The sequence below is a fragment of the Coturnix japonica genome, chromosome 1, assembly GCF_001577835.2.
Source record: "Coturnix japonica isolate 7356 chromosome 1, Coturnix japonica 2.1, whole genome shotgun sequence".
Classification (NCBI taxonomy): Eukaryota; Metazoa; Chordata; class Aves; order Galliformes; family Phasianidae; genus Coturnix; species Coturnix japonica.
In genome coordinates this window covers 163,908,270-163,921,066 of record NC_029516.1, presented here as the reverse complement: position 1 = coordinate 163,921,066, position 12,797 = coordinate 163,908,270, and the positions used below count along the sequence as shown (strand labels likewise).

At 35.3% G+C, this 12,797-nt stretch overlaps 1 protein-coding gene across 1 annotated transcript in view; it reads left to right on the top strand.

Moving 5' to 3' along the window:
• The window catches only part of ARHGAP42 (Rho GTPase activating protein 42), a 144,635-nt gene that overhangs the window by 109,617 nt on the left and 22,221 nt on the right, over positions 1-12,797 (top strand). The window contains exons 9-17 of the mRNA XM_015852280.2: positions 1,919-2,019; positions 2,719-2,828; positions 5,730-5,808; positions 6,812-6,851; positions 7,985-8,047; positions 9,384-9,458; positions 9,866-9,950; positions 11,173-11,231; positions 12,033-12,138. Of these exons, the coding sequence (XP_015707766.1) occupies positions 1,919-2,019; positions 2,719-2,828; positions 5,730-5,808; positions 6,812-6,851; positions 7,985-8,047; positions 9,384-9,458; positions 9,866-9,950; positions 11,173-11,231; positions 12,033-12,138 (718 nt within the window). The remainder of the gene's footprint in view (positions 1-1,918; positions 2,020-2,718; positions 2,829-5,729; positions 5,809-6,811; positions 6,852-7,984; positions 8,048-9,383; positions 9,459-9,865; positions 9,951-11,172; positions 11,232-12,032; positions 12,139-12,797) is intronic.

Here is a 12,797-nt window from a genome sequence, read left to right as displayed (position 1 = left end):
ATTCGTAACTGCTTTGTGAAGGGAGGCTATGTTTGAATGCCAGTTTTTTAAGCATGTTTTCCAAGAGGAAATACTTATTTGTACCACTTTACACACAGTTTGTTTCACATCTGAGTACCAATAAACTGAGTCAGTGCTAGTAAAATAAATGGGACTATACTCTGCTACTGCAAAAACTTGCAGAAAATATCCCATTCTCTCTGCTATATTTCCTGTCCTGCAAAATCAGAAAGTCATGTCCAAGTTATCTACTGACTTTCTGTTGCCAACTGACCACTCCCAGTGCTCCCAGTACTGTTTTCAGTGCCAGTGCATGTATAGCCATTATGTAATGGACCAAAGGAGCAGCAGTCACACTGCAGAAGCTTGAATTATCCTGTCCTGCAGGGCAAAACCCCTCTACATTTATGTGTAACAGTTAGGGAGCTTATCTTGTTCTCAGTGCTGTGTTAAGCACTGAGGTTGTTTTGCTGGTATTTTTTTAGAAAAACATAAGAATCCCTGGCTAGGCTGGGATGTGGAGAGAATTCTGGAAATGTGTCCTCACAGCAAAGAATTGTAATGCAGGCATTATACAAGGCTGTATCTAATCTAGTTCAGCAGCCACAGTTTAAAATACCACGGAGCTTAAGTTCTTGAGTGGGTTCTGTTTATGTTCGCTGAAGATTCATAGCCAGAGCAAAGCTCTGTGTAAGCCAGGGTTGAAAGCATCTTCTTCATCAGAAATCCTGTATTTTGCAGTTGGATTAAGGAGTAACATAGTGTGACCTCTCCAGGATAAAGGATGCATCCACTTGTTTAGGGATCATTGCAGAGTTAATGTACAGTTTTCAAAGTTTAGTGCATTCTGAAGAACATTCCCTTATGGTGCTGTTATTATGTATAATTGGTAGTTTGTGAATAGTTTTGACTGTTTATTGTTTTCATTTTTAAAAGAATGGCTCTGTAGCCCTTTTCTCTGAGCATGGCCGGTTGTCTTATGGATCAGCCTTCTTCTTAGACTCAGTACTGCTGTTATACTCACCTGTCAGAAAACCATTCCAAGGGATAAAAGGCCAATGCTTCTTGCTGAAGGTGTCACCTCTGCCATTCAGTATTTTATCCCTCATCACTAAACCACTGTTGTGTTACGAGTTCTGTTCTTTTTCTTCTTATCTATTCCTATAATGAAATATTCTGCTAGTGTTCAACTACATAAGATTAAATCTGTGTCTGAGTCATTGCCATTTTACTTTGTGTCCAAAAGGTAACAGGTAGAGGAATAAAGTTGCTATGATGTTAACTGAAGTATTTTTTACCTCTGATGAAAGTAAAGAGAAATTTCATGACTTTGTCTAATTTTATGAGTGTAGTACTAGATTTAAGGTTTTCCTCAAAGGAAGAATTCAATACTGAATGCCGGTGCTTCACTTCCATTGATAAAAATCTACAGTTGAAATTCCCGATCAGAATAATCCTCAGGATCTGCATTTCCTACTTCTCTGTTGTAACAGAATGCTTTTACCCATCTAGTTGCTAAAGCAGATCAGTCAGCTGGAACATCATGTTCTCTGAAAGAGTGGTCAGGCAGTGGAATGGGCTGCCCAGGGAGGTGGTGAAGTCACTGACCCTGGAGGTGTTCAAGGAATGTTTGGATGTTGTGTTGAGGGTCATGGTTTAGTGAGCACTATTGATGACGGGTGGGTGGTTGGACTGGGTGATCCTGTGGGTCTTTTCCAACCTTGGTGATTGATTCTGTGATCAAGTTGAAATGTATGAAAATGAGACCTCTACATGTTCAAATTAAAAAATGAGATGTTTTTTATTCTGTATGCTGTATGTGGACTCTTATATCTTATCTCTCTGTTGTACCTAACTCTGTCTGAAATAGTGATAAAATGTCAAAATAACTATTTCTTATAATGTTGTTTTAATCCAGGACCACTTGGATTTACATGGATAAAACATTACTGCACTTACGATAAAGGAACAAAAACATTTACAATGAGTATAGCTGAAGCTAAATCTGGTGGAAAAGTGGTGAGTTTGCACAACCTCTAGAATGTGCATGAACTCTATATTCCATACTTTACATTAACCATTCAGCAGGTGTTGAAATTAAAAAGAAAAAAAAAAAAAGTGGAAAAGAATATTAGACTGCTGTCAAACATGAAGCAGTGTATATTTTAGATAGATAGATAATGTATTTAAATAAAAATATTCCTTGTGTAACATATGAAATATTTATTAAATAATTCCTATAATATGGTGGCTCTGAATACATAGGAAAGCAGTCACAGTCATAGAGTGAATGACACTGAAAAGAGAGTTCTGAGGGTTGTTTAGTTCAGTCTCCTTGTTAGCACATTGGTGGCTGATGAACAGTTTGTTGGCACCAGATCTGAAGATACAAGCATGGGGTTGTTCCTTCCCCTCTGCAGGACTTGTCATTTCCCCATGGTGGACCTTGTAAAATTCCTTTTAGCCCATTTCTCCTGCTTTTTGAGGTCCATTTTTATTGGCAGCACACTCATCTGCTGTATCAACCATTCTTTTCAGCTTCATACTCTGAGCTAAATGTAGTTTTAATTTGTATGTGAAGAAATTGTTGGAAAAGTTCATAAATATTCTTAAGCTCTTCTCTTAGAGAATACTTTTTGGTACTGCTCATACAGTTCAATTTTAGATGTGTAACCTATCACAATATATTGCCTGTACTAATTTTCTTTTGTTTTGTAGAATGGCCTTGTCACAAGCTCGCCAGAAATATTCAAGCTGAAATCTTGCATCAGGAGAAAGACAGACTCGATTGACAAACGCTTCTGTTTCGATATTGAAGTATTTGAGAGGTTTGAACTCTTTCATTATGTTAACGTATTAAAAATAATGAAGGGGAAAAAAACAACAAACACTTGTAAATTATACAGTTATTGCACTTGTAGTGGGGGCACATGTTTGTCAGTATTCCTTTTCTAGACTTTGTCTAAGAAATATTTTGTGATTGTTACTGTCCTTCAAATTTCCATTTCCACAAGGCTGTTGTTTAACATGTTATTTATGAGGTTACATTTTGGACTTCTAAATGTATGTTTATAGAATAGTCTTTTGAGTAAGTTAAGATTTAAGAAGCAGAAATGCTATGTGAGCTCATTTAGACAAAGGAAGCTTGAACTGATAGCTTAAATTTGAAGTTAGTGGTTTCATCTTTTTAATTAGAACTGCATATGTATTTTGGTAAAGTCATCAATAAGTATTCCTGAGTGGGTGTCGTCCATTACATGTCCCCTACTCTATTAGAACAACCTATCTGCAGTTCTTTAAGGTCTCTACAGAAATCACTGTAAGTACTCTTCATTTATCATTTTACTCCTCCTGTACATTTTGATTAATTTGAAATGTAAATGGCCTGTTAGTTAAAGGCCTTCCAGAAAGCAGGACAAAATATTGAAAGATAAGTAGAATACAACATTTCTTAGTCACTGTTATGAGATTATACCTTTCATAAGTTGATAGAAAGTTGGCTCCTGCAGTTTGTTTGATATTCAGCAGGGAGGTGGTGAATTCTTGTGTGTCAGCAGTGGAGATAAAGCCCAGCCAGCAAAATACCTAGAAATATTTGGTGGGAGTTCATAAACAGGGACAGCATTAATTTCTTCTGAATGTCATGTGGGTAAAACTTGGTGTGTTGTTGGGTTTTTTTTTTTGTCTGTGAAAATAAAGATACTCTAGTTGCTATTAACATTGACAGTGTCACAAAACGAGAGTAAAAACATAAATATGGAAACAGTATTAAAATACTGATATTTCAAAAATACTGCAGTAGTGATAGAATTAAAATAATTATAAGCTGAACTTGAATTGAAGATGCATAGTTGTTTGGACATCAGCTGCAAAGTGCAGTGAACCTTTAAAAATAATAGATATCTGCAAAGTTTCCTTAGCAGCGTAAGCTCACAGGTTGTTTTTGTTTTTGTTTTTTTTTTTTCTGGGAAAGAGCTCTTCATTGCAAATATGAAGCTACAACGGATCTTTAAAATTCTAGCATAAGATTTCATGGGTAAATTTTGTCTCCAGGCAGCAGCAGACAGTGCTAATTCTCTTTGTGCTATTGTATGAAACGTTACAATTCAAAAACATTGGAAAAACAGACTGATGTTCACATCTCATTTCAGAAAAGAGCCATATTAACTGAAAGAAACCCTGTGAACTGCTAATGGGGAGGCCACAGCATGATCCTTGCTAATTAACACAATTAATTTAAATCTACTTCAGTGTTTTTCACACCTACGTTCAGCTCAGATTTCATAGGAAAACTGTTCTAAAGATCAGGCAGCATCTGATTTGTATTAGAATTATATGCAAAGGTAACATCATAAAGCAAATGTTTCTCTTTGAATCTAATTTTATTCTTTGAGAAATACCAACTTTGTCACCCAGCTGTGTGAGTGCAGCACATCTGATGTACTTCCAACTGATTTCAAGGAAATCACTGCAATGATGACCAGAATTTCAGTTGGACAGTATAATAGTGAATTTTGTGAAGGTTTGTGTGTAAGCAGTGAATATCCTTGTTGTCATAGGTTTGGTAGTTTTGTATAGATTCCCATTGTGTTTATCTACATTTCAAATTGTATCTACTACTTCACATTCTAAGTAAATAGTGTGCTGATACCAGTGGGGCTTGCAGTGGTAAAGGGCTGTTATGTGTGTGCTGATGTGCATCACATCTTCTTTCACTGGACTGATAAGAGATTAAATTATTCATAGAAAAATATTTTTTACTAAAAATTATTATAATTTTGATAATTTTTTTTGTCACATATACGTATCACAACCATATTAGTCTTTTGTGATCAAGATAGATCTGAAGTTCAGAACTATTGAGTCTTGATTATAAGAACAAGGCTTGCTTCCCCTGGAATGTCTCGGTGTATGTGTCAATACATATTTTGTTGTTCTCTTTTTTCCAATAGCTTCTCACATGCTTTCTAATTATACGTTTAAAATGGAGGTCTTTGGGGGAAGATGGAAAGGTGTCATGGCTTGTTGTTTATTTATTTCTGTGTTGGAAGGCGAAACATACAGTGTTCTTTATTTGTGAACCTACTTTGGAAAATCACAGTTCTAGTCAGTGTGCTGAAAGTTTTGAGCAGATGCACTACACTGGAGTGGGAGCAAAACTCTTTTGAATAGTCTGTCTCTTGGGCACTTGAATGTTGCCTCTTGTTGGCAAGTGAGAGGATTAATATCATACCATTTCTTAAATAACTGAAGAACTCATCTGTGATCACAGGTTAATTCTTTGTTTTTCCACATCTGCTCACATAATAATTCCACTAACAAAGATTGAAACTGGTTTCCTCATCTATTCTTTGATTCCAGTGAATCTTTTGCAAAGTAGTGTCAAAGTTTCATCAACAGAGAATATATTATTATTGACCTTTTAGAGTAGCAGTTAGAGCCAACATGCTGAGCAAACGAGTTTCTGAAATCTCTAAGTTAAAAAATAGATACCTGCACCATAGCAGTACTCAGCAAAATTGACTTCATTCTCTCATTCTCTATACCTTCTCTTTTTCAGCCTTTCCAAAGGGCACATTTCTTTAGATGTCCATTTTAGGATTTGATGACTTTAACTTCTCTCTATCTCTTCTATATATATTTTCGTATCTGTATTTATTTGGATTTTGATTATTGTTTGAAAAAAAACCAAGATTAGTAACTTCAGTGTATGTACATGTTTTTGACAGACCTGGAATCATCACACTGCAGGCTTTTTCAGAATCCAACAGAAAACTGTGGCTTGAAGCTATGGATGGAAAGGAACCAGTAAGGATATTTGTCCTTTTCTTCTATCTATATAGATTTATAACATGTATGTTAAAGAAAGATTCTAGAATATATGTCAGATATAGTTAGTTGCAGTACAGGCAAATGTAGCTTTTCAGTTCCTCATAAAAAACAATTGCAAATGCACAGTGAAGATAGATACTAATTAGTGAAGTAAACTACTGGTATATTTAAACTTTTGTTTATAAGTTTTGAGGGCCTTTAGGTTCTTTTTTTTTTTTTTTTTTTTTTGTATATTTTTATGTTTTGTGTGATAGCCTGTTGTCATTGAGGGTTTGTGGTTGAGAAAAAAAATAATGAAGTGTTAGTTTCCTCAGTGGTTACGACAAACCATCTCTGGGCTGTGTTGTGGAGTAAGACTGTAAGTACCATCTTGAAAATCACTGCAGAGAACATAAAAATGTGCTGGAAGCTACTAAGAGGCAGGATTATCTGAGATTTCTTCTCACTATTAATCAGCTCTGAAGCTGTCACTGAGTAAGGTGATGCCAGTGTGGCATCCAAGGGAGAAAAATGGTTCATAGATCTTATGAGAAAAATAAGTATTTTAACAAAGCTTACTGCTTGACTGAAAAAGTGCAGAAATGAAGTCACTCTTTGTATTAATACCTAACCCGTTTGCAGACTTCAAATCTAGCTCCTATTGCATTTCATGTGCCTGTAAACTCACTGCAAATCCCTCAGCAATCTGCAATCTCAAGGCCTGAGTAGGTTTTTGAGACACATCCTGCTGGCTGGATGCCTTCTCCCTTGAGGTGCAGAACACAACAGCTGTGTATCTTAGCCAGAATTGGGCTGTGCACTGTTACCGTCCCCAGATGCTAACCTGAATGAGTGCTGCTGGGAGTAAACATCGGGAGGAGATGAAGAGCTTGGATGGTTTTCCCATAGCAGCATATTACATTAATATGCAGCATATTGCAGATGGTTGAGAAAGGACTTAACAAACATTGACCTGTTGTATTTTTATTTTTTTTTCCAGATCTACACACTGCCAGCCATTATTAGCAAGAAGGAAGAAAGTAAGCGCTTTAATTATACAGAGATATGAAATATTCTCAGGTTTCTTTAATGGCTGGGTTTCTGGGTGTGTGTCTGTGTGAGGGACATTATTTATGTTTTCTTTCCTTCCCTCTGAAGATACTATAAAGTATCACTAAATACTGTTCGGTGGATTACATAATTGGATTCCATCAAAGCATAACATACATTATGTAAACTATGAGAAAGCCTTCACCTTCTGTGTTACCATCAAACATAAATTGGAAGAAAAAATGTTTGGCCCTGAATTGACGATGTATTTAACAAATCTGCAGAAGATTTCCATTGACTGTCCTTATGCTTAAATGTAAATGGATGCCTATGTGATGTATCATCTCTGTAAGGATCACACCTCTTCATTTGTAGGTGTATGTACACCTATTAGGGAGATTCAGTGTAATGAAAGAAGTCTATTTAGAGATATTCTGACATATATAGATCTGTACTTGTATTATGGTAATATATGCAAACAAATGCAAATAAATATTTTAAATATGTTTGAGTATATAAAGTAGAGAAAGAGATGTGTCGTACACACAGGTGTCTTCAAAGAAGGTAAATTTAAGAACAGAACTCTAAAATTTAAATATGTTTGTTTTGGGTTGTTTTTTTGTTGTTGTTTTTTTATTGGTGTTACTATTTTGATTATGAAAGATAAGCCACTCTAAAATCTCTCCTTAGCTAGTTAGAAGAATGTGTTGAAGATCCAAAAAATAGTAAATAATAACAAAGTTTGTTTTACTGTGTTGCTGTTTTTTGAGCAGTTATATGCATGTGCAAGAAACAAGAATCTTGTATTAAAACCAGTAAAAATATTCTGGTCATTATGTTAAGTCTTGAATTCTTAAAGCCATTTCCCGCTGCAGAGGGAAAGGACTTCAGTAGTCTTGTAAAGCAGCGACCTTTGGATTCTATGTGTGGACTTACTGATTTCTAATAAAGGCAGTAGAATATTCTCATATGCATGTAAACCTGTATTACAGTCTTAAAGGATAAGTATCGTCATCTCATGGATAAATGTGTATCAGTCTTTTTTGACAGAAATGTGATTATAGCTAAACATGGATATTTTGTGCATTGATGAATTTAAAAATTATTTTTCCTTCTCTTTTAGTGTTCTTAAATGAAGCAGGTTTCAACTTTGTGAGGAAATGTATCCATGCTGTAGAAACAAGAGGTAGGTATTAAATCACAGATGATATATTAGTTTACTATGAATATTTTTCTTATCTTGTAACTCACAGTAAGCTGTTCGACTATTCCCTTTCAAACAGCTTTATGGTATTCCATAAGCAGAAGTGACCTTTTCTTGTCTGTGCATTGAGCTCTTTGAATGCAAGTCTCTTCTAATCCAAAAGCTTTACAATCGCTCTGTGCAGCATTGAGACCAGCATGATTTCTTCTCAGGTAGTAGTGTTGTGTAGCTTTTGAATCAACGAGAGCTTGCATTGCTCTGTAAAAAAAATGATAATAATAATTAATAAAACAGTATCACCTGTGGGTTGTCTAACAGAGATCAGATGTTAGAATACACAATTTCAAAACAGTAAGACCTGAAGAAAGAAAAAGAATGTATTCACATACCAACATTAAATCTATAAATTAGGAGTTAGAGTTTTGAATGCATCCTGCTAGAGATATAAAGTTGGTTCTTGTCTTGCCTAAGGAATAAAGGAATAAACTGCTCCTGTTTTTTGTTCTCTGAGTCACACAACCAGAGTAAATGAGCAGGTTATTCTTCTGTATTTCCTGAGGTGCCAGGAAATATATGTGGGATGAGAAGAAGAATATATCATATCAAAATTCATGTTCTGTCTTGGACTTCCTAGTGCTGTTGATGTTTTAAAAAAGAATTAATAATAAAAAGTTAAAAACAGTGCAATTATTGTGATTGGAATATTTTGAGTGCCACACCTTAGGCACTCTTTGTTAGTCTTGATTGTGCTACAGTGCTGTTAAAAATAGAAAACTGAAACCTGAAGATAAATTGAAACTGACATTTTATTTTGCTTGGAGATCCATAACTTTAATTCTGAACTACGATGTTCCAGTAGTGTACACTATAAGTTTTTACTTTGGGTAGAATCGTTCTCTCTCCTGTAAATGTTAACCGAACTTTGGTTGGAAGAGGCAATGTAGACACATAGTATTTCTGCTGAAATCCGGGTAGGACACATTTATAGATATGTAGCACATTTTAAGTCCACTTTGGAGTCTTGTTTTTCACCTTTCCCAGTCATTCTCTAGATGTTTTCTGATACTGGTTGTTCCAATGCAAGGACTTCTCTTAATGTAAAATTGTGATTAGAGTAGGACAGGGTGTAGATTCAGTACAGTGCATTTATTAGCATCCCAGAAGTAGCTCAGTATGGTGATGCAATACTTGATAATGTAACTTTTCAGTTTTCTGTAAATACATTTAGGTGGTTTGAAAACACAGACAAGGGATGTGTGAGTGTAATTGAAATAGCTATTTTCTCATTATTTCCTCTGTTCTTGTTTTCTCAACGTAGGCATTACCATCCTGGGGCTGTACAGAATAGGTGGTGTAAACTCCAAAGTGCAAAAGCTGATGAATACCATATTTTGTAAGTGATTTAAGCGTAAATAGCATCATTTAGTTTAATAGAGTTATTGTATTTCACATTTTTTGTTAGTCTAGCTACCTGATGCCTGTACTTCAGTGTTCAAGCCAGGTAAATTACAAATTCTCTGTTGACTTGGTGTTACTTTTACTCTTTGCCATAATACATATACATACACTACATAGTATGTACTATGTAGTACATACATATTACTGTTTACAGTTACTAAATATGAATGCTGAATTATTTTTTATTAATACTCTGGCAGAGATTAAAATACTTCAAATTGATCAAATCTGGATGCTAAATAATCATATGAGCTGAACAAATACTCTGTTAGCTTCTGTTTGCTGCTTTTCTTGTCCATGTGTTAGTCAGACTATAACAATCATAATTCAAATTTCTCCCAGCCCCTAAATCTCCTCCTGATATGGATATTGATATGGAAATCTGGGACAATAAAACAATAACTAGCGGACTTAAAAACTACCTCAGGTAAGTATGATGCTATGCATATCTCAGTATTACTTTTATGGTTCATTAATCTTTTGCTTATAAATATTGTATTACATTTCTTTTACTCATTAGCATGGTAGTAATTGAGTATATTATCATCTTGCCTATTATCCTTATTAAAATGTGTAATAATCTCAAATTTGTCACACACTTTTCTTCCTTGTTTAGCTACGGATTTGGCAGAATATAATCAACTGCATGCTTTTATTTATTTATTTTTTTTGTTGTGTGTGTAAACTACAAAGCATGTTTAGCTGAGCGTTTATTTTCTGAATCCCTTCTGTACAGTGATTTTTCATGGTGTCGTTGTTGGAGCAGAGTAAATCTCTTCAAAATACTAATACTATGTTTTTATCCCGCAGTGTTGGTATTTTCACGAGTAATATATTCCTCCCACAATTAACAGTTTCTCTTCATTTTTTTTGCTATTTTGAAGCAGAATCTAAAAAAGTGATAGTACTTATGGTAGAACTCTTCTTGAATGTCACTATGTAATGATGAGAGTAAGCATAATAAAAACGTAAAAGTCAGATGGCAACTGGATTATGCCTTCTTAAAAAATGGATTTCTTAGACTGGTCATGTAGCAAAGGGCAGCATCAGAAATCCATTGAAAATATGCTTATAATTTATAGAAAATGTGCATGTATCAACTTCATTGAAAAGAATGACTTTGACTGAAGAAATGCATTTCTTTAGAAGCACAACTCTCTTGTAGGTGTCCTGTTTGTGAAATTAGGACACAAGCTAGCTGTGGTTTTGTGTCTAAGACAATTCACAGGCTACTTTCAGAGGAGGACTCTTCCAGGATCTCTCAGATTAGATTTTTAGTATAAAGCTTTATAATATTATTTGCCTTTCTTGGCCAGATTGTTTCTGCAGCCCACTATGCAACATTCCTCAGTAGTATTATTCCTATTCCACAGTATGGCAGTCAGAACATAGTGAGTCTCTGTGATACAGTGCTGGTAATGTTTCTCTTATGAACTTCCATTGTGACGCCATCTTCAGCTCAAAAAGATTTTCAGACTTTGTATGTGACTGAATTGTATGCTGTGGTAATGTGTGGATTGGGGTTCCTTGGATATACCAATATACATTATGCTTATATTGAGGGCTATCATATTGACTACCCTAAAACCTAAAAAGGCTTTGAGTAATGCATTTTTTCAAATATCCTTTTAATTATCTTCTACAACCAGGTGTCTTTCAGAACCACTGATGACATTTAAGCTGCACAAAGATTTCATTGTTGCTGTTAGTAAGTAAAGCTATTTATATACTTCTACAAAAGTAATATTTTTTCTTACCTCTCCTCAGTTGCTATCCCTGTTTTTCTCCTTGGTGTAGCATTCGGTTATCCAGACAAGGATCTGAGTTCTTCTGTTTCACTGTATATGATGGCAGTGCCACATGAAAGCCCTCAAAACAAGAGAAGTCATACTAAATGAAGCTGTTCAGTGGTTTGTTCTGGTTGTTTTAGAGCTTCCGTGTGACTGCTTTTTGCATGACACTTTTAATCTTGATTTGTTAGTTCAATTGTTTTGTACAGGCTGATAATTATTCTATAGCATTCCTCCCCTCTTATCCATGGACTTTTATTTTCCCAGCTTGCCTTGCAAAATTGGAGATAATAATCCCCTTTTCATAAATGGGGTAATTAGTGAGAGAGAAAAATTGTGTTTCTAACAAGTCCAATTTAGAATTTGAATTTATTGCTCCATTTCCTCTTCCATTTTTAAAAAGATCCTCAATAATTTTAAATGTTTTAAATAGCAAGAGATAAAATTTTGGATTCCACTCCAGCACAACATGGAGTCAAAATTGACACAGATTTTGTTGGCTTAGGTACTTGCAGTAAATGCTCTTTGCGAGTTACTTGAAATCCAGATTCCATAATGTTCTTGGAATAAATAAAATTGAATTGCTTTCATCATTTCGAAGGCTAATTGTGTTTGGTTAACTGCAGTGCATGTGTTTGGCATACTGGCACTTCTGCCAATTTTAGTCTCGTTTAAATGTGTGTTTAATCTGTCAATAATTTCTGTTTTCTGTTAAATAGAATCAGATGATCAGAACTACAGAGTTGAAGCAGTGCATGCACTTGTACATAAATTACCAGAGAAGAACAGAGAGATGCTGGACATCCTTATCAAGCACTTAGTCAAGTAATTCTTGATTTTTATATTTGATACTACTGTAAGATATGTTCATTTTCACATTTAATTTGTCAGTGTTGCCTAATCCGTTACAGTGACATTTGAAATTGTATTTGATTTCTGAAATGTAATATGCATTGTTGCTGAAGAATACTCATCATAGAAACAAAATTAAAAACATCTTGAAGAGTCACCAAGATGACTGATAATGTTAGCATATAAAACCCAGTAAACCAGATGAAAGCAGATTCTGTAACTTTCCAACAGAAGAGTTTGATTACTAAAAGTATAGTATTTAATGCTTTCTGACAGCCTAAAAAGTTAGAACTTGTAATCGTGAAATCACATTGTTGTAAAAGCTGCGATTTTGAGCATCACAGTACAAAATTGACATCATAGAACTGTTAGAGTGTCCAAAGGAGAGCTACAAAGATGGTGGGCGATCTAGAGGAGAAGATATATGAGCAGAAGCAGAGGTCCTTGTTGTGCTCAACCCAGGGCAGAGGCCTGATGGCGGCTGCAGCTCCTCACAGGGAGCAGAAGGGCAGAACTCAGCTGTCTGTGACAGGGACAGGGCCCAAGGGAACAACATGGAGGGGCAGGTTGTATATCAGGATGAAGCTCTTCACCAGACTGTTGAGCATGGAACAGGCTGCTCAGGGCAGAGG